Genomic DNA, 22,051 nt, shown 5'->3' with positions numbered 1-22,051 from the left:
GTTTGCTTTTTCACAGTCTTTGAGCAAAACTCACCTAGATTTGAGGGCTTCTGGAATCTACCACAGAGTTGACATTTCAGTTACAAAATCAACCCGTTTCTTTCTTGGTTGACGCTCCCCCGAGTCACTGGAAATGTCACGCACAGGAATCCATCCCACGTTGCCAAAGAGAAAACCTCGTTCCTTCTTGCACACGGTGGGGAACAAGATCATGAATTCGCCCGACCAACACATACAAGGCTTTCAAGACGTGGAGGTATGAAGCTGCGTAACTACCCACCAGCTTAAGTCAAAACAGACTGTTTTCCACACAAAGGAACAAGCTCAAGTGTATCCAGACAGGCTCTGGAACAACAGCTAGTACTTCAGTAAAGATTTTTTTTTCAAGTTCTGGGGAAAGGGCATAGTTTTTCTCCTGCAGCTTCTCAACTGAAGAATGTTGTAAGCTATCGACTTCCTGTAATAATAATAACAAGAGTTACCCTTCAGTGCCCACTGTGCACCGAGCCCTACTGCAAGGCCAGCCCCACCTCTGGACCCGGGCACGTGGCCGGCAGTTGGGGTGTCCGGTGGTCCTGGGGCCCGTCTACAGGCACAAAACTTGACCAGAACAGAACCAGGCGGAGAAAGACGGACTTTGCAGAAGGAGCAGCAGGTGTGGGGAGAAGACACGTTGTCCTGGGCCGTCTGGGGAGGAGGCCAGGCCCCCGGGAAGGCTGCCCCGCCGTGGATGCCCCACCGCCTCCAAGGAAGGCCCCAGGGGACCCTCTGTCCGCCGACTGGGTGCAAACCCGACGCCTCCCCGGCGGCCTTCAGAGAGGCTGGTCCATCCTCCAAGCCTCTCCACCCGCCACCACTCCCGGATCAGCATCTCTGTTAAAGTAACGAGCGAGCAAATGTTTAAAAGGATTATTCGGAAACGGCTCCAGCAGCGCGCTCAGCCCGCCCGCCCGCGGCGCCCCCTGCGGAGCCTGTCTGCGATGGGGCCGCTCCCGGTCGCACCCGGGCCAGGCGCCTCAGGGACCCCGCGCATCCCGGGGACCCCGGGCATCCCGGGACCCCGCACATCCCACGGACTCCGCGCATCCCGGGGGCCCCGCGCCAGTCTGTCGGTGCAGAAGCAGCCCCACCCTCGGCGCACTCCCTAACCCCGCAAGGCCTCTCGGTGAGTGCCCGACGGTGACTCTCCCGGAACGTCCGGGTCGCGCTTGTTGGAGCCTCGGCCCCGGGGCTCCGAGCACAGCGCTTGGTAGGGGGTCGGCGGACCCGCGGGAGAAACGAGCGCCCCACCTCCCCCCCACCCACAGGACACAGGTACCCGACCGCAGGCTCGCCCCACGCCCCCGCGTCTCCCCTCCCCGTCCGTCTGTCCATCCGCCGTCTGTCCTGTGTGATCGCGGGGACCCCGAGAGGGCCGCTGTCCCACCTCCAGGGCGTCCACGTACGCCCTGGTGGGGGGGCGGTGCTGGGACCCAAGTGCAGCTCCCCACACACCTGGTTCGTCGCTGGGGCGAAATCACGACCCAGATAAGGAGGCGAGGCGGCGGCCCAGGTGAGGAAGGGGGACATTGACGCTGGCACAGAGACGACCGAATTAAAATTCACGCTCCGGCTGAGGCTCAAGCTCCTCACAGACGTTCCTATTTCAAGTCGCGAACGTGAATTAATGCTCCTTCTCTGAGACTCATATTTTTAATGCACCAATTTTTATCAGACTTAAATTTTCTCCTTCTTATAAAATATACATGGAACTCTCCACTGTAACCATTTTTCAGTGTGTGGTTCAGCGGCATTAAGCACATCCACACTGATGTGCCGTCATCTCCAACCAGCTCCGGAACTTTTCCATCTTCCCAAGCTGAAACTCTGTATCCATTAAATACTAATTCCCCATTCTCCCTCCCCTCAGCCCCTGGCACCCACCATTCTCCTTTGTCTCAATGAGTTTCCCTATTCTAGGTACTTCATATAAATGGAATCAGAAGTCTTTTCCTTCTGTGTCTGGCTTATTTCACCTAGCACAATGTTTTTAAGGTTCATCCATGTTGTAGCATGTATCAGAATTTCCTTCTCTTTCAAGGTTAAATAATATCTCATTGTATCTACACACATTGTTTATCCATAATCTATCGATAAATATTTGGGTTGTTTCCACCTTTTGGTTATTGTGAATTAATTTTTTTTTTCAGTAGTACATTTACATGATTTAAAAACAAAGCGGCGGGCTGCCCTGGTGGCGCAGTGGTTGAGAGTCTGCCTGCCGATGCAGGGGACGCGGGTTCGTGCCCCGGTCCGGGAGGATCCCACATGTGGAGTGGCTGGGCCGCTGAGCCTGCGCGTCTGGAGCCTGTGCTCCGCAATGGGAGAGGCCACAACAGTGAGAGGCCCGCATAACGCAAAAAAAAAAAACAAAACAAAGTGGTACCAAGGGCAAATAGCAAGGCCTAGCCGCCTCCTGTCACACTCCTGATTCCTGTCCTGTTGCCCAAAGGCAAGAACTTCCATATCACTTAGCTCTTTCCTCTGGTCATTACAACCGTATTTCTAAACATACTTGCAGTGCATTTTCTTGAGTTTTAAAATGTGTGTCATCTCCTGACTCCCCACCACAGAAGACTGGCCCTGCTTCTACACCCACCCTTCGCGTACCCACCCAGAAACGTCTCCCTACACCACTGTCCCAACACAACCACATCCCACATTTTGGCAAAATACGTTTCAGTGTTTATAGTACCGTGTGTGCAGTCAGGGTCCAGCCAGGAGACAGCACACCAGTAATATGAACAGAGAAAATTTAACACAATTATTAACTAGTAATTAGGGAATTGACAACTCTAAGTGTGGAAACATCGGGGCTAGGGAGCAGCTGCTGTCTCTGCCCTCCCCCCCAACCCCGGGCAGAGACCTGTGCTTGCGACCTCCTGTTGGCAGAAAAGGTGGGTGATGTGCCAATGTTGAGGTTTCAGTGAAACCTGGCCGTCTTGCCTGGAAAAGAGAAAACCAACGCCTGAAACCCAAGAGAAGCCAGCCCCTTACTCTCTCCAGGCCCTCCAGCGAGACCTGACACTGTGACATCACAGAGGAGACGTGTGCGGGCCCAGCTCCAGCACCACAAGGCAGGGCCGGGAGGGACGCACCCTGGTCCCGACCCGTCACCTCCCGCCCATCCTGTTCCTGGACCCCCATTTTTCCCTTTCCTCCTTGGTCACCTCATTTTGGGGGGGAATTGCATTGCTTTTTGACAAATGTGTCCAAAAGGTAAACTTCCTGAGAACTTGCATACCTGAACACACCCTGGAAGTCTGGCACGCTACAGAACTCCAAACTGGAAACCACTTCTGTCACAATTTTAAAGGCACTGTGCCATCATTTTCTATCTCCCAGCACTGCTGCCGAAAAGCCTGATGACATCTCACTCCTCATCTTTTGTATGTGATCTGTTTTTTTAATCCTTCCTCTGTGGATCCCTTTAGAATCTTTTCTTCACATGCAGACCGTTTACATTTCCCAACAGTGTGTCTTGGGTCACAGTCTATAGTCACTCCATGTGCCCTGGGCCCTCTTCCGTCTTCCTCCCCTGCATTTCCTGTTCTTTCTGGAAGTTCTGGTTGTTTCGTGTCGGACCTCCTAGGCTGAAGCTCAGGTTTTCTTTTGTCTCATACTTTCCCCTTTTTCATCTTCTTGCTCGACTTTATGCAAATCTTTTCAACCTTGTTATCCAGTCTTTCTACTGGGTATTTCCATTGTATATATTTTTAAAATTTATTTTTGGCTGCGTTGGGTCTTCGTTGCTGTGCGTGGGCTTTCTCTAGTTGTGGCGAGCGGGTGCTACTCTACATTGCCGTGTGGGGGCTTCTCATTGCGGCGGCTTCTCTTGTTGTGGAGCAGGGGCTCTAGGCACGCGGGCTTCAGTAGTTGTGGCACACGTGCTCAGTAGTTGTGGCTCGCCGGCTCTAGAGCGCAGGCTCAGTAGTTGTGGCGCACGGGCTTAGTTGCTCCGTGGCATGTGGGATCTTCCCGGACCAGGGATTGAACCCATGTCCACTGCATCGGCAGGCGGATTCTTAACCACTGTGCCACCAGGGAAGTCCCTCCATCGCATTTTTAATCTGTCTTAACATTTCTTTTCCATAGCTTCTGATTGCTTCCTGTATGTTTACCTTCCCTCAGATGTAACTTTTAAATTTTTTAAAAGTTTTCTTCTGCTTCCTCCACGGTAGTTTTTTCTTGCACCTTCCTTTTATTTGGATGTCCATCTTTCCAGTTGGAAGTTTCCGTCCTTTCTCCAGAACGAGAAGACACCAGACAGGAGGCTGTGGACATGAGCAGGGGCTCCTGCCAGACTCAGGGGAGGCTCACCATGGGGAGCAGACTGGAGTCTCTGCCTCTTGTCCTGGGCTCGTCTGTTTCCCGCGGTGGGGGTGTGCCCCAGATCTCCAGCTTCCTGGGCGCTAGGCTGGGTCTCCCCTCCTGTCAGTCCCCCCTGGTGTCTGTGGCTCTCAGCCTCACCCTCCCCTGAGCCTCCAGACCCCATGGGCGTGGGGAACGCTGCATTGCTGGGGCAGAGGATTTTGGAAAGGGCTAAACAGGTTACTTTACAGACTTTTAAACCATCTACTACACCCTATCTTCAGGGTATCTGCTTAATCCAATTCCTGGGATGCTGGGGCATAAATCACTAGCTCTTTGTTGGATGTATTTAGCCTTCTAGACACCAGTGTAGTGACTGAACACATGGTGTCTGGAGCCACCCATGGGAACCCTAGCTCCATCACCTCCTAGCTGGTGAGCTTGGGCAGGTTACTCAGCCTCTTTGTACCTCAGTTTCTCCATCTGCAAAATGGGGATAATACAACTACCCTACAATGGCTCCTAGTGAGGCCAGCACACAACCCACAGCCCAGATCTGGCCCGCAACCTGTGTCTGCGTGGCCTGTGAGCTGAGAATGATTTTTACATTTTTAAAAGGTTGAAAAAACTCAAAGAACATGAGACAAAACTGTTAAGAGGCCCACAAAGCCTAAAATGGTTCCTATCTGGCCTTTTACAGATCGTAAAAGCCTGGCTTTCAGGGCGATTGCCTCAACTGAGTTAATGCAGCTCAAGTACTAGAGCAAAATAAAGCCATCCTTCCCTTTATCCCTCAGTTTGGAGACGTTTACTTTCACACGTGTGATGAAGTCCATAGCGTATCGACAGCACTTAGAGCCACTGAGCCCACACGAGAGCCCAAAGGGCTCAGTTAATAGAACAGACACCCCAGCTTTTAGAGGTCAGAGAACAAGGGGGATATCATCAAAATACCAAGAAGAGGCATTATACAAAGTAGAAGAATCAGGAGAACGTAGAATACGGGAAGCTAAGTTTTAAAAAGCATTTCAGAAAGAGGCAGTGACCTGCAGCTGCTGGCTGGCTAGTAACACGAGGCCTCAGAGTCTCCACGGGTCCTGGTGACACAGTGAGCTCGCCTAGTGGGATGATGGACAGAAAACTTCTCAACATTTAAGAGAAAACAGGAGTCAAGGACCACGAGGACAGACAACTCTGAGGAATTCTGCCACAGTGTGAGGGCAATTTCAGAGGATTTTGAAAGACAAGCCCTACAAGGGACCGCAGGCTGGCAGGAGAGGCCCACGTGCTGTAGGTGAATGTGACGGGGACCCACGGAGCCTTCTGCCGGCTTGGACACCTCTCGTGTTTTCCACTGAAGTAAGAGGCAGGGCAAGCAGCTCAGCACACCTCGCCCGCTGCCTGTCTCTGTGCAGAACACTAGCCAACGATGACTTTTTTACATTTTTTAATGGTTCAGAAATTAATTTAAAATATTTCGTGACATAAGAAGTTTACATTTCAGTGTCCACAACTAAAGTCTTTTTGGAACACAGCCATGCCTTGCAGCTGCGTGCCCTCCAGGGCAGCTTAGACGCACAGGGCGGTCCGGCCTCTCCCAGCCACGGGCGGGCAGGGCTTCATGCGCTGGGTGTATTGCTAGTGCCCCCGTGTCACGTATTTATTTACCAGTGCAAACCCACCACGTTGAAACAAAACGTTCTCCAGATGTCACGCCGCGTCGCTGTTATTGAATTACAGGGCGTTGGTTGTGCTGCTTTTGCAAAGACCCCCAGCCGTGCTGAAGGAACGCGACATGCACAACACGACCAGAGCGGGGCTCCATCCCGACGAGAGCGCGACGGCCAGAAAGCTAGAAAACGCGAGATGGAATACCTCATTCCAGCAGGACTTCCTCACAGAACATAGAAACATCCGAATGAGGCGGCAACCAAAGTCAGTTTCCAAGCGGCTCGTCCGTCGGCCAGGTGCGCATTTATGGAGCAAATCATCTGATTGCAGCAGCCACAGAAATGCATCCAGAGAAAACAAGCTCAGCCTTTTGCCAAAAGAGTAGCTCAGAGTTGAAGAGTCAAACATTGAAAAATGAGGCAAACGTTTTCAAGTGCTTTTCCTCAGCTCTTGAAGAGTGAGAAGATTTTCTACCCAAATTGCTTAGCTGTCTCTCCGAGAAGTCAATGCCGAGTCTGAAGGGACTCAAGACCGGCCTCCATGATTTGTCTGTAGGCACAACTACAGACGAGAATGTCTTCAAACAAGCTGACGCAACACTCACTCGGGAAAACCTGAAAGCGGCATCTGGGAAGATGTGACTAACGGGGCAAAAACGCGCGTGGAGTAGAAGCCGCCGTCGTTGAAATGGAAGTGTTCAGGGGGTTATCCGCTCACCAGCGGGCCCTGAGGTGAACACTGAGCCAGAGGTGTCACGGCAAGCCCCTCGCGGGGACTCTCCCGCCATCAGTTCTGGGTGTTGGGTCACAGGCCACACGCGGTCCACGGCCAGGCGGCCCCCGGGCCGAACAGGCGGAACGGCACCCAACCACTGTCACGGGAAATCAGCTGTTGTTGCAGGCTGATGAAGTTCCCGAATAAAGTCAACCTAAAATGACGAACGCGGGGTGTACCGCCCTGCGCCCCCATGGCACGTATTTATTTCTTACCAGTGCAAACCCACCACGTCAAAACAGTGTTCTCCGAGGCAGTGCTTGTACACGAAACACACTGCCGTTACTTCCAGCAGCAAATGCTGCCTGAATCCCAAGTCACGTCACTTCTCAGGCTCCCAAGCGAAAGCAGCAGCACCTCGGTTCCCACACACGTTTCCCATACACGCAGAGCAGGTACATCTTCCAAACTCAAATGACAGCTCCAGCAGTGTTTTTCAAAGACCCATGCAATTGTAAAGGAAAATTCCGTATTTCAAACTTTACTTAGCTTTTGCAGCTGAGGAGACTCCCTCTATCTTCATTTGGAAGTGATGAACCTGCAACGCAATGACCTGCTAAGAGGCAGCATCCAACTGACACCGAAATCAGGGAAGTTGCACAAACGCCTCCCAAGTGAGAGCCGTGCTTAATTAAATCCCGGTGCTCACTGACTGAGCGCAACATGTGGCCGTACTTACGTTTGAAAACACATTTTCCAAAGAGAAATACATAAGAGCTAAGAGATGAACATTTGCAATCAACTCTGATGACAGTGCAAACTCCCATCCTCCTCATTATAGCCGTGTATTAGGAAATGTTGTACTCAATTATTATATTTCGAATTTGGTCAGTAAAAAATCTGTGGAAATTTGTTTTCTCTTGCAAGTTCCCACATACCGTGCTTCATGTTGTCTCAAATATTGACTCTCTGGTCCTTTACGTGAGTTTGCTGACCCCTGAGCTTCAGTATGGGGGAAAGTGTTAGATTTGAGGAGAGAGGAAAAGGTCTGAAGATAATTGAGGAGGAACAGTGGGTGGCCAGAGCAGCGGGTGAGGGGCAGGCAGGGCACCTGCTCCAGGGCCGGCTGTCCGTGGCCCCCAAGTCCATCTGCCTACCTTCCAGAATTCTGCTGCTGCTCAGCCTTTACTCTGGTCTTGGTAGATGCTTACGCGACACTCCTTCTATCAGTGGAAGCAGTTCCTGGATGGCCGGCGTCGAGCAGAACAGGCAGTGGACAGCAGAGGGGTGAAGGGGCACTCAGACCCGGGGAACATCTGAACTGGGCTCACAGCTGCACCACTCATCGAGCTTTACTTGGAGACCATATCAACAATGCCTCATGGGCTTTCCCACAGAAAGCACTCCAGCAACTATTCATCTCATTCCCACAGCCACCCTGGAAGAAAAAAAAGCCTCTAACTTATGGGAACAGGCAGACAAAATGTCCATCTCCAATGAGCCGGGCGGCCACTTAGTTACGGCGAAACGAAAAGCTTGCGTGTTCACAATTCGCTGTAGCTCGATGTAGGTAAAACTAAGAAAGCGGGACTGAAAACACAGAAGGCTCCCGTTAACAGCGAGTCCTTCCACGGATATATGGCTTCTCTCAGTGAGTTTCCTACAGGGGGTCTTTCAAACTCTGACCGAAAAGCATATTTCAGTACACAAGTACAGAACAACTTTCATGAGAAAAATGCCCGTATTAAGTTCTATTCTGTTCAATTCTATTTCATTTTTTTAAAAAAATGTTTGTGGCAGATATTTTAAAATAAATTTACTTATGTTTCACTGCGTTGGGTCTTCATTGCTGCACGTGGGCTTTCTCTAGTTGCGGCGAGCGGGGGCTGCTCTTCATTGCGGTGCGCGGGCTTCTCATTGCAGTGGCTTCTCTTGTGGAGCACGGGCTCTAGGCGGACGGGCTTCAGTAGCTGTGGCTCGAAGGCTCTAGAGCGCAGGCTCAGTAGTTGTGGCGCACGGGCTTAGTTGCTCCACAGCACGTGGGATCTTCCCAGACCAGGGCTCGAACCCGTGTCCTCTGCATTGGAAGGCGGCTTCTTAACTACTGGACCACCAGGGAAGTCCCAGAAATTTGCATTTTTAACAAACTTCACAAGTGATTTTTAAGTGTTTCTATTTTGATCACGACTACAAATCATCAAGACCTACATCCCAACCCCTCGGCCGTCATAAATGTAAGGTTACAGGAGCTCAAGCAGCACCAGCGAACGCAGGGCAAATCGGACGGACACACACAAAGTATCCAGGAGACTAGCGTCAAAGGCGAACCAAAAAGCAGGCGTTATTTCATGGATCGTAGGTCATGCTCCCCATGGTTCACTTTCAAGGTGCTTGAATGTTAAGGTACTTACAATCAATAATTCACTCAGGGCGTCCCTGGTGGCACAGTGGTTGAGAGTCCACCTGCCGATGCAGAGGACGCGGGTTCGTGCCCCGGTCCGGGAGGATCCCACGTGCCGTGGAGTGGCTGGGCCCGTGAGCCATGGCCGCTGAGCCTGCGCGTCCGGAGCCTGTGCTCCGCAATGGGAGAGGCCACAACAGTGAGAGAGGCCCGCGTACCACACACACACACACAAAAATGCTCAGGGGAACTACATTAAAAATACTTATGATCTATCAATGCAAAGGTAGAATATAAATGTAATTTATATACAAATCACATGAACATATGCATAAGGACCAGATGGAGGAAATATTGATATGCCAAGAGGGTGAGGTTTCAGATATATTTGTTGTATTAAAATGTTTCCCCTTTATTATGACAATTTAATATTCTTTACTGCTTTTACAAAATAATCTTACCCAAAATATTTTTTTAAATCTAAAGCAGAATATTTACCAAAAAGAATGAGAATTGTCCAAAATAAAAAAAATAAAAAATTAAAATTCACTCAACAAACATTTATGACCACCTAGTGTATACTGGGAGCTTCTCCAGGTGCTCGGGACAGAGCAGGGAAGCATACTTGCCCCAGCCCGTGACCTTACCTTCTGGTGAAACACCTGCTCCTGCAGCATGGCGCCTGTGACCGTGGCCAGTGGTGGGGCCCTGCCCTATCCGGGCAGTCGGCACCCACTCTCCCTCCGCAGGACGGGAAGCAGGGGGCACACGACAGAGACCTGGCCTGCACTCAGGACTGGAGAGCTGGGCTCACTAAGAGCAGGGGCTTGGTAAGTGTCGAGACCTGTGTATTAAATTTATTTCATCGTACAAGTGATTGTGCTCAATAAGGCCCATGGCCCCATCTTATTCTGACATTCCATCGCACTTTCACTTCTCTCCAACTAGACTAAGTCTTTGAGGAGAGGCACTGTGCTCCCAGTACCTGGCTTAGGGTACCTGAGAGAACCATCACCCGAGTGTTTACTGAATGAATAAACAATGGCTCCAGGAAACGACAGCAGCCGCTCAGAAAGCCCTATCGCATTTATGTAGAACAGCCATGCTACAAATACTGAGGCAAAAAGGAAAGTAAAAGAAAGCAGTTGTTTTTAAGTCTCAGCATTCAATAATGGCTCTACAACTGCCATTTTATTTATGCCGGTTCTAAGCATTCCTTGCATTTTCCTTTAAATTGAATACGCAAATTTTACGGTAAGCCTTCAGCTACCTCTACCCAAACTAAGCGATACAAGAGAGAAAAAATACTAGATGTTTTATTGAAGGAAAATACTAGATCTGCCACTAGTTTTATTACAGGCTTGCAATTCCTCATCAGCAAGTCTGAGATCCAAGAAGTTTGAAAATCTAGCTTTTTGTGCTTGTGACAAAAGCCGAGCTAAGCCATGCAAAGCTTTCTGTGGCCGCACACCGCTCACCCCGTCACTACCGATACCTGATTTATCGCTGAGAAGATACTGATTACAGGGTGTTACCCCGAGCCCACTGAGGGTCCTATGTAACCTACAAGCACACGTTATTTTTGAAAAAGAAAATTCTGAATTCTAAACCCCCAAGAATTTCTGCTAAGGGACTACGGTATACTTAGAGTCGTATAGAGACAAAAAAGCAACTGAAGCCTGGTGCTGTACACTACTGCCATCTGCTGACGGCAGTTTAGAAGTACAAATACGTAATCAAAATGGAAACGTTTCATCTGCTCATAGGGTTACGAGCAGCGACACCGGTGATTTAAAATAAATTTGAGATTATATTTTTTTCAAAAGCAATTGCTATGAAATAAATCCTCAGTGGCTGAAGTTCTTTTAAATTTCTATAATGTATTGGACCTCGTATGTTCCATCCACATCACATAACCTAGAAGCGGAATTATCTTAATTCAATGTGGTTTCATACTTTTCAGTATTATCTCTAACTCATGCTCTAGCGACCCCTTTGGGTGCTATTACAAGTTAGTCTGAAGGCCAGAGGTGAGGACTGATGCCACCAAAATGGAACCATCAAAATAACCAGAAATTGCTCCACTGACCATTTCTTACAGAGCCATAAGCAATCTCAAGGTTACAAGAATCTAAATAAACCACAGGTGGTGCTAATTCTATGAAAATTACTCTAGACCATAATAGCCTTTTAGGGTATTTCTGAGTGTCCACAATCTTGTCTGTTTTAAACTATTATGGATACATTCCCTACGTGTTCCCTAGGAGTTAAATAACCATACAAGTATATCTTGTTTACCTTCATAATTGTAACCTTTGGAACACTGCTGTCTTAATCTTTTATTTTCTCTCCCTCCCTAACTACCATGGTTGGCAGTAGCTCTTTAGCACAGGGGAAATATGAAACAAAGATTTGTTGTTTAGATTTTGGGATAGTGAATTTTCATGTGCTGAGTTTACCTCTGAGGAGTTATCCAACGATACAATGACCTCCGCTGGTATACCCACAGGATCTGTGGACCCCCCTCCAGTTCTATTCCTAATATGTACTTTATTTACAGATTAAATCTTAGTTTCTCTTTGGTTCTTTTTTCTCAAAAGGTCTAAATTCATGGATTGTTTAACTCAGTAATCAATTAGGACATTATATGTCCAGATATTAAGAACAACTTTCTCTTGTCCAGTTCATTATAAGGCAGGGGATTACAGCAACTTATTTGGGGTACCCCTCTAAGTAAATACCCTCTAGGTATTTTGGGGTACCTAGCTTCTAAGTAAAGAGGGGGAAAAAAAAAAGCACAAATTGAGACAGCATTTTAAGTGTTTCTGCTCTCAGATCCAGACTGACACAATTAACCTGTTCTGGTCATCAACTTCTAAATTTATAAGATTTTGTTACGTGGTATCATTTTCAAGCATGATATACCCAGAAATGACAAAAAAAGTACTTAATACAGGAAAACAACATTAACAATGGTCTATTCCTAAGAACACAGTAGAATGGAAAAATTAAAATCCAAAGAACTTCTCTAAAAATGAGCAAGGGGCTTATTAAGGGGGAAAATTCAACGGCATTGTAATTTCGTTAAAGAAATTTATTCTTTAAAAATACTTTCCTGCACACTTGCATGACTGCGTTGTTTGAGGGGGTAAGGAGATGATCCTACAGGCAGGGTCCACTCAGAACATAAGTGATACGCGTGTAACAATACATTTTGGAAATAACTGGCAAAATAAAAGTGTAAATTTTCATAGTGGTTTAAGACTGCAAGACATTTAAGATCTCAGATTAAATGGACCGATTAATATTAGAGTAGTACAGACCAAAACTGTGCGATGTTACCACTTCTGCGTCACTGTGACCCTAACACGGTGCACTCCTAACCACCGCAACCACAAAGCAGTCGCCCGGGACCGAGGGAAAGCCCATCAGAAAACAGTGACGGAAGTCTGAACGCACAGCACAACACGCACCCTCTCCCTAGCTCAGTGTGTGCGATCCACTGGTAACAACTCCACGCAGGAGGAGAGAAAGAAACATGAACTACTATTCAAACAGAAAGTATTTTTATGGCCAAAAGAAGAGTTGAGCTTCTTGCCTAGAAAAGTCCTTTAATATCTTACATTACCCAATACAGTTAAAAGTCTTAAAAAAAAAAAAAAAAAAAAAAAAAGGCAAAGTGTTAATGAAGATTCAGTTCAGCGTGGGAAATTCATTTTCTCAATAAGGATAAAAACCTTTGCATTGATTCATTTTAAACGGCAAAATCTTCAAAACAGAAAAATATAGCATCTCCAACAGACATCTAAAGGCAACAATATTATATTTACAGGATGCCATCATCAGAAATCACTAAGCAGCAGAAAGAAACTATCATTTCACTACCCTTTTCTCAGCAGTCATCTAGGACCACACAAACTAAGGAGATTCGGGAACTAACGAAACATATTCTAGATGAAGCAGGTTTCACAGGACAAACAATTCTCATAAAATAGTATTATTTTTTTCTCCCCCCCCCCCCCGAGAGTCAAGTTACCCAATCCCTGGATTGCAATCAAGACAAAGACAAGAGCTCTAAATCCTTAATCATTATCAATATCAAAACTATGTAGACACTTCTGTTTAGAAAAGCCAAAATGTACAATAAAGGAAATGAAAATAGCAAGACAAGGTGCCATTAATAGTGGGATCATAGCAGAAATGTAGGGTATTTGGTAAAATATACATTAAGTGACATTTGGGGAAAACTTTATTGCTCTTGATGGAATATAGCACCAGTTCAAAGAATAAAAGATGGTTAGGATTAATCACCTTTAGTCAACAATATGCATTTATATGAAAAGTGCTTAAAGCAGTAGTTCTGGAAAAAGGTGAGGATGAGAAATGTTTTGTATTATATATTTTAAATATGTTAACTACTTCATTAAACAGACAACAAGCAATCTATACCTATTTAAGTGTATGAGATTTGCTACTGTCAGTCTGATTATCAAATCCAGAAATACAAAATCAATTAAGGGACAGAAACGTTATTCAAACTTATAAAACAAGTTAGAACATTAAAAAGTAATTTTTATGCCAAAAATATTTGTTAATTATTGCTTAAATATACAGCTGATTACACTCGTGAAATTTTCCAAATCATAAATGAGAAGATTTCTTCTGAATGTTAACGTTTATCCCAAGGAAGAGAGAAATATTTAAGGGATGTGTAGACATTGCTTAACCACTGTGGAAAATAGCCCAATTTCCCCCAAACAGTTTTAATAACGAACATCACTGTGGTGACTGAGGAACTGGAAACAAGACTACATGACCACACTCAAGCTCTGTGAAGTCAGCCAAAGGATTTCTTCATGATAACTGCAGCCGGCACTTCCTCGGTCTTTTAGAAGGTAGGATTTTATGTAAACTTCTTGTTCTAAAAGAAAAGGTCTGAATGGATAAATCGCTATGCAGAAGTACAAAGTTTTTTAATGCAATCTTCTGTAAGAAGTAATTAAAATGTAAGAGCCAAACAATCTAACATCGAACGTAAGTAATTTCCTTCAAGATACACTTTATCCATCAGCCTGAACCGTCAGTCACTGCCCTGCTAACCCTCATAGTGAAACGGGTGCTATCTTACTTAAACTAGCTCAACTTTCCGTGACAACAGTCTCAGGAGTGGCATTTTTAAATACCCAGCGTGTGCATCAGTCATATTTGAGGGCAGGCACAAGAATTCTCATAAAGTTGGTGAAGCTGTGGAGTACCACCTGGGGATGGAAACATGACCTGTATCTTCAAGGGGAGAGAAAAACCAAACGCTTATAAATGAAGGGGATTTGGGATACTTAGGGTTGACACAGAAAACAGAATTTTATATTTTCATCATTTTTGCAAAGAAAATGTCTCCATGATCATGTTATCAACATCATTCTTTATATGTGTGTGTATACACATATGTACATATACACACACACATATGTAAGTATACATACATAATTATTATTGTTTGGGGTGATGCAGAAAGCCACAAATGAGAAAAGGACACTAAGGTTTTAATAAGGGGAACAAAAAGTTCTGTTCACCAGTATAGATTCACATTACAGTACACCAGTATCGACAGCATTTTCTTGTCTATTTTTGGTACAGAAGATGGTATCTCTCTACATAACCTGGTAAGGCTTCAGTAACTAAAGCATAAAACAAACAAACAAAACCCCCGCAAAAAAAACAAAACAAAAAACCCAGCCTATTAGTTTACAGTTTATTTTAAAAATTCTGAAAGACACTGCAAGTTCTAAACTTTTAGTAGGTGCTCCCCACACACAACCATCTTGTCAAGAACCCAGCAGAACAGCCCCCTCTCCAGGAAGCTTTGCAACAGCAGACGTGTGCGATATGGGTGTTTCTTACCACAAGAAAAACTTATACATGGCACATTCTCACTCATATCTTGTAATGTAAAAAGTTACAAACATACCTAATCAAATAAATAATAATAAAAAAAGAATTTGAATGTATTTGTAAGTATCCTAAAACCACTACATAGAATAATGGCAACTTTCACTCACAGATTATTTACAAGGTAATACCCAGTGTGGGTACACTGCTACAAAACTCAAAACAGAAGGAGTAAACTTGAAATGTTTTCCATAGTAAAGATCTAGCAGCATGACTATCTAATGCTGTTTTCTCCCGATTGCTTCTAAAACGTTCCTTTTACTCTGTGTCTTCGTCCAGTTCATAATTGTCTTTATCATAAATATCTTTTACTAAAAGAACCCGTACGAGCATATTTTCCAAGGTGTTTCGGTCCAGCGAAGCAGACGTGTACCAGACAGGGCTGTCTGCAGAGCTAGAGCGTTCTGGTTGCAAATAGAAAACATCCATTCTCTGATTAAGATTCTGTGGACTTCAGGAGAAAGGAGAAAGTCCATGTCACAGTATGTACACGAAATTCCTCACAACTTCCTTCTTTTCTTTCAAGAATAATTCTGCTACCATTAACCACATTACATGGGCAGACCACATGCATAATTACCTACATTAAATATTCTATCACTGAGATATTCTAAAAGTTAATTTCTACAATAAAAGATTATTTTCCCACTATAATTTCTGTATTTCACTGAATCCAAGACACCATCGATAGAAACATTATCTTTAATCATTATTTTAATATTGCCATTAAACAAGTAAAGCACTACCAATTATAATTTCAAGATGCATCAATTATAATATGCATCCCAGTTTCAGAGACAGTATAAAATGTGAGAAATGTGTCTTAGAATTGATGAAATACAGTAAAACATAAAATAAAAATACTTAACAGCGTTACACAAAAGAAATAATTTTTAAAATAAGATAATACTGAGATAGGAATTTCCAACTAATAAATAGTTACTACCATTGGAAGATCCAGATACTGGTGCAGGGCCACCCAAAACTATCGTCAGAAATATTAATTATTAAAAATAATCATCCTATAGGTGACATTACTGCTTTTATGGTTCTTGAGAGTTAACCTGGAGAAAATTTATAAAAACAATTTACAAAACTGTTTACATAAGAAAATACATTCTGAGTTCATGCTTGCCTTTTAAAAATTAGAGTGCATACTTAAAATAATGAACAAGCATAAAATAATTTGTGGTCTCCAAAAATTTCACTGGTTTAAAATATTTTAAACGCCTGTTGGTACCCGCGGGAGAAAGCAGTGGTGCAGTTGGAACGCACAGGGCCCTGAGAAGACGCTGCGCCCTGCCGACACCTCAGGGATCTCCCTCCAGAACCGAGGACTCGCCTCTCTCCACCTTCTCACCAGGGCGTCACTGGGACCCAGGCCTAGGCAGGACTGCTCTCTGCTTGCCACAGCAGAGCTGGCTGCAACAGAGACACCACAGCCCAAAAAGCCTCAGCCCAAAAAGCCTAAGACATGTACTGTCTGACCCTCTGCAAGTACAGCAGTCATTTCGTTAGTAGAGAGCGATTTCTTAACATGTGCTTAAAACATGAAGTATAAGCTGGGTATTTTACAATAACAGGACTAAAAACGTTATAACTGAAAGGACTTCATAAGTGAGAAAAGAGAGAAATCTAAAAAAAAGGACCAAGGAAAAAAATGTCACCTCTTGGTGACATAAATTCACAGCAACTAACTGTTACTACCATTTAAAAAAATCAAATGTCATTAACACTTACCTTTTAGACAAGTAGCATTCAAACATTTTCACAGGACATCTGGAAGGATTGGCTGTATTTTCAATTTGTTCAAATACTGGCTCATCATCTTCATGTTTTCTTTTTCCAGTAGTAATTTTATCTTAAGAAACAAAAATCACATAAACTTTCTAAGACCAACCTTGAAGAAAGGTGACACTATTCACTCTGATCACTCCCAGTATCTCTTACACCAAAGAAAGGGACCAGGTGTGCTTCAGAGCTCTCAACTGTGGCTTCTGGTAATTCCTAATTTTAAGACAACATAGGCTGTCTTATCTTATGAAAATGACAGTCCTTAGGTTCTTAACAAGTGACCAGGTGGTCTTTAGTAAGGCAAGGAGTGGCAGTCCCTGCCACAGACAATCCCAAAACGAAAACCTGTTACACTACCTTCATTATCTGTTCCACATAAGGAAGACACTTGGTATCGAAGACATGCTTTATTTTCCATTGTTAAAGGGTTTTTTTTCCAATGCCTAAACACAGTGCCAAAGGAAAGCCTTAAGTGCTGTTCCACTGTTTTCAGGCCAAAATACTTAGTGTTAAAGTAGAACAGGGTATTCAGAAGAGCTACTGGAGAGTGTGATCCTAGCTGTTTTATCCTCCAGAGATAATCTTCTTCAACTCGAGAAAATATTGACCCTTAAATAGAGAGAAAGATTTTTAAAGAATTACGATAAACAGTTTTCATGTAACCAGCTAGAAACAGATAGAAGTTAATTCAAGAACAAACCTAGTCCAATCCTCCATTCACTCCAGATCAACTGGAATGAATTTCAGAATCACCTATGCGGCTCTGAAACAACACAGAGCCGGGAAACACAACAGACTACACAGCTAGCACCCCCGGGGTCAGGCCTGGAGTCTGCTCCTGGTCTTCCAGAGGACAAGCAGACCATGGTCAGAAGGGAATTTTACATCTGCAGAAATCCTGAAAAAAAATAGGTGATTTCCATTCAAACAAGTTTTCTTTATACATCTAAAACAGAGGTTTCTTACAGAAATTTACATCAGAATCTCAACTGGAGGGCTTAAGAAATGAGCATCCAGTTTCTTACTCCAAAGAAAGTGGGTCACGTTTATTACAAAGTTCTTCATAAACACTAGCCATCAACCACATTCATTTCTAATTCAACGAAAGACGGATCGATGCGTCCGTGAATAAGTGCTCTCTCATTTAAATTATTTCCTAATTATCTGTAGTACACTTTCTATAAACACAGAAAATCCCAGCAGCAAGTGGGCGACATTTTATTTAAAGGAGCATTACCATCTGGAAGTATGCTTGGTTGCCAACTTCGGAGTATTTTATTCAATTCTTGCTCAAATGTCTGGAATCCTGGATCAATAAATATGTTGTCTTTTCGATTACTACCATACAAGTACTACAAAAAAAAAAAAAAAACTTGAAGGATTTAAGATTTATATGAGCTAATTACAGACCACTTATACTCTATTTCCTAAGGAAAAAATAAACGTCTTACGTCTTTGTCTTTATTAGCATACTAATAAGAGATGACTGCCTTCTCTATATATCTGGAAATCAAAGAAACATAAGTTACCAATTAATCTGTTGCTTAAAAACCTCAAAGCTGAAATGCAAAGGCAAGAACTCGGAACGTAAGAACTGGATGAGAATCTTCAGTCTGTCAGATACAAACAGAGCACGTGGCCCCGAGGCTCAGCACACAGTCCACGGACGCCAAGGGTGAGGGCAGGGCGGGAGGGTTTCTGTGCGTGAAGCCTCTCCGAGCAGCCTGTGAGCTTGATGCTTTTCCCCTTGCTTCCTCTCTATGCCCCACTCTCCCTGAGTTAGTGCAAATTTATGAATCTTACAACTTACTATGACAAACCTTAAACGGTGAGGGTTGCTAAAGAATGACTTAAAACACCAAAGTTTGCGAACTCCATCTCCAGTGGGTAAAAAGAACGCTCAAGTAAAATGTGTGACAACAGCCCAAAGAACGGGAGGTGGAAACTGGGATCACAGGGCTTGAGGTTACCACATGGGAGACAGGGCAAGAAGGTCTGAAGGTATATAATGATTAACTGAAGACGCACACTGCAAACCCACTACAAATAATTTAACAGGCATAAATAATAAAGCAATGATGGAGATAAATGTAATCACAAAAAATAATTCAAAAGCAAGCAGAAAAAAACAAAAAAACCCCACAAAGAACAGATACAGTGACCCCTCATCCAGTTTCACTTTCTGTGGTTTCAGTTACCCCCAGTCAACCAAGGTCCAAAACTATTAAATGAAAGATGACAGAAATAAACAATTCATAAATTTTAATTGCAGGCCATTCTGAGAAGCCATGATGAAATCTTGCGATGTCATGTCGTCCCGCCCGGAGGGACGTGAATCACCCTTGGTCCGGCGCATCCCGCACATCAGCCACCTGGTGGCCATCCGGGTTGTCAGATCCACTGCAGGGTTGCAGGGCTTGTGCTCAAGTGACCCTTACTTTACATAATTATGGCCCCAAAGCAAGAGGAGTGAAGCTGGCAATTCGGACACGCCAGAGAGAGGACGCACAGTGCTTCCTTTGAGTGAAAAGGTGACAGTTCTGGACTTAATCAGGAAAGAAAAAAATCGGATGCTGAGGTTGCTGAGATCCACGGTAAGAACAAATCTTCTATCTGAGATGTCGTAAAGCAGGAAAAAAATTCAGGCTAGTTTTGCTGTCACACCTCAAACTATAAAAGCTACAGCCACAGAGGGTGGTCAGTGCTTAGTTAAGATGGAAAAGGTGTTAAATTTGTACAATAAGATTTTTGAGAGAGAGAGAGAGAGAGACACCACATTCACAGAACTTTTATCACAGCATATTATGATAATTTGTCCATCCTGTTAGTAATGATTGTTGTTAATCTCTTACTGTGCCTAATTTACAAATCAGAACTGTATCACAGGTAGGTGTGTAGAGGCCACTGTAGTATACACAGACTTCAGCCCTCCAGTAGGGATCCTGAAGTATCCCCTGTAGGTAAGGGGGGTCAACTGTATAACAAGCACAAACAAGCAGGATTTTCAACCCAGTGATTAATTACATTAAATGTAAAAGGTCTAAACTGGGGTCTGCACTACAGTCCTGAAGGCTGGCCCGCTGCCTGTTTACAAATACAACCAAGTTTTCTTAAAACAGAGTGCAAGCGCCCAGGCTGCTTTCCACAGATTAAGTATGGCCTACAGAGCCTAAAATGTTTACCAGCCGGTTCTTTAAATAAAAAATTTTGTTGGTCTGAACACACCAAGACAAATATTATCAGACTGGATTAAAAATTTTTTTAATTTGAAAAACAAGGCCGGGACTTCCCTGGTGACACAGTGGTTAAGAATCCACCTGCCAGTGCAGGGGACACGGGTTTGAGCCCTGGTCCGGGAAGATCCCACATGCCGCGGAGCAACTACGCCCGTGTGCCACAAGTACTGAGCCTGCGCTCTAGAGCCCGCGAGCCACAACTACTGAGCCCACGTGCCGTGCTCTGTAGCAAGAGGAGCCACTACAATGAGAAGCCCATGCACCGCAACGAAGACCCAATGCAGCCAAGCAAAAAAAAAAAAAAAAAAAAAAAAAAAAGATAAATAAAAAACAAGGTCCAACAATATGCTGCCTAAAAGGCACCTACTTTATACCTGGAGACACAGCAAGTGGAAAGTAGAAGGATGAAGAACATAAACCATGTGTGCGCTGACCAGCAACTAGGCCAGAGCACCATCATCTGAGTTGACCTAACGTTACCCCCGCTAGTCAGAAGGAAGATTAGAAATAAAAGCACCAGCTCTTCAGGACAATTACATAAGATCTGGCGGCGGGGGAGAGGGGGATGCACACTGTTTATAAAACAAAGGGAATGCTCGCCACTGACTGAATTCACTGAGCTCTGACCCAGACGTCTTCAGGGGCTGACACAACAACTGGGAAGCAGAGGGAAGGAAAGACACCAAAGTGTGTAACACGGTTCCCTGTCCTTGGGGACAAAGGTTCCACGTCTTTTGCCACATTCATAAAAAAGGAGTTGCACGCACATCTAGCCAAGCGTGATGGGGTGGGAGGACCCAGGGGAACAGGCGCCCACCACCCACTCTGGGTAAACGTGGTATGAAGGACTCGCACACAGATGTAAAACAGTGTGTGAAAGACTGACCGGGACTGTGGGGCTCATGTAGCCCCTTCTTTCTTCCTCAGACATTTCCATATTACGTGAACTTCTGGCGACAGCCACCACCCCTTACACCATCGGAAGAACAGGATTAGCTACCGCATCTGTGAGGGAGGAAAAGAGGCTGGCCCACCCTCACTTCTCAACACACCACCTGCCCCACACGTCCAAAGCGCTTGGAGAGGAAGCCGTGCTGCTTTTGTTGTCAGCCGGGGACGGAATCAGAAAACGCATCACACAGAGAAAGACGCACATTCTTCCAAAATAGCTCCTACCTCTGTACGCATCCTTGAAGTACCAACAAACAGCAATGATTTCTGGAAACTATCTTTTAGACATCTTATCACCACAGTGAGTTTGAAGATTATTTTTAAAGCTGGTTATAAATACCATACAGTCTTTTACAAAAAATTAAATCAAGCCTGTGAAAATCTGTCCAGTGATGAGAAGAGTAAAACAACTGGTTTTCCAATTGTGGTAAAAATACACAGAACATAAAATTTACCATCTTGACCTTTTTTATAAATTTTTTGGCTGCGCCGCACCACATGTGGGATCCTAGTTCCCCGACCAGGGATTGAATCCGAGCCCCCTGCATTGGAAGTGCGGAGTCCCAACCACTGGACCCCCAGGGAAGTCCCCATCTTGACCATCTTTAAGAGTACGTTCTGGTAGTAAAAATTTATTTTGAGGAAACATTTTTCAGTTTATAAAGAACCTATTTTAAAAAGAATGGAAATTCTGACGTGTGCTACAACATGGATGAACTTCAGGACATTATGCTGATTTCACGTACATGAGGTACCCGGGAGAGTCAAACTCACAGAAACAGAAAGAAGGGTGGGTGCCAGGGGCAGCGGGACTGAGGGATGAGGAGTTAGTATTTAATGGGGACAAAGCCTCAGGTTTGCAAGATGAAGAGGGTCATGAAGATGGATGGTGGTCATGTTTCCACAAGATTATCAATGTACTTTATACCACAGAACTGTACACTTAAAAACAGCTAAGATGGTAAATTTTGTGTTATATGTATTT

At 44.7% G+C, this 22,051-nt stretch overlaps 1 protein-coding gene across 2 annotated transcripts in view; it reads right to left on the bottom strand.

Annotated features, from left to right (window-relative positions):
• Nucleotides 1–15,343: 15,343 nt before the first annotated feature.
• LOC136137438 (zinc finger MYM-type protein 2) overlaps nt 15,344–22,051 on the bottom strand; it is a 62,876-nt gene continuing 56,168 nt past the window's right edge. For both annotated transcript variants that reach the window (XM_065895789.1, XM_065895787.1), the window contains 4 exons: nt 18,117–18,231; nt 17,237–17,488; nt 16,826–16,946; nt 15,344–15,536 (listed from right to left, as the gene is read on the bottom strand). In XM_065895789.1, coding sequence (XP_065751861.1) covers nt 15,344–15,536; nt 16,826–16,946; nt 17,237–17,488; nt 18,117–18,231 — 681 coding nt within the window. The remainder of the gene's footprint in view (nt 15,537–16,825; nt 16,947–17,236; nt 17,489–18,116; nt 18,232–22,051) is intronic.

This window comes from Phocoena phocoena, chromosome 18 (genome assembly GCF_963924675.1).
Source record: "Phocoena phocoena chromosome 18, mPhoPho1.1, whole genome shotgun sequence".
In the NCBI taxonomy this organism is placed as follows: Eukaryota; Metazoa; Chordata; class Mammalia; order Artiodactyla; family Phocoenidae; genus Phocoena; species Phocoena phocoena.
This window is presented reverse-complemented; position numbering and strand designations above follow the sequence as displayed.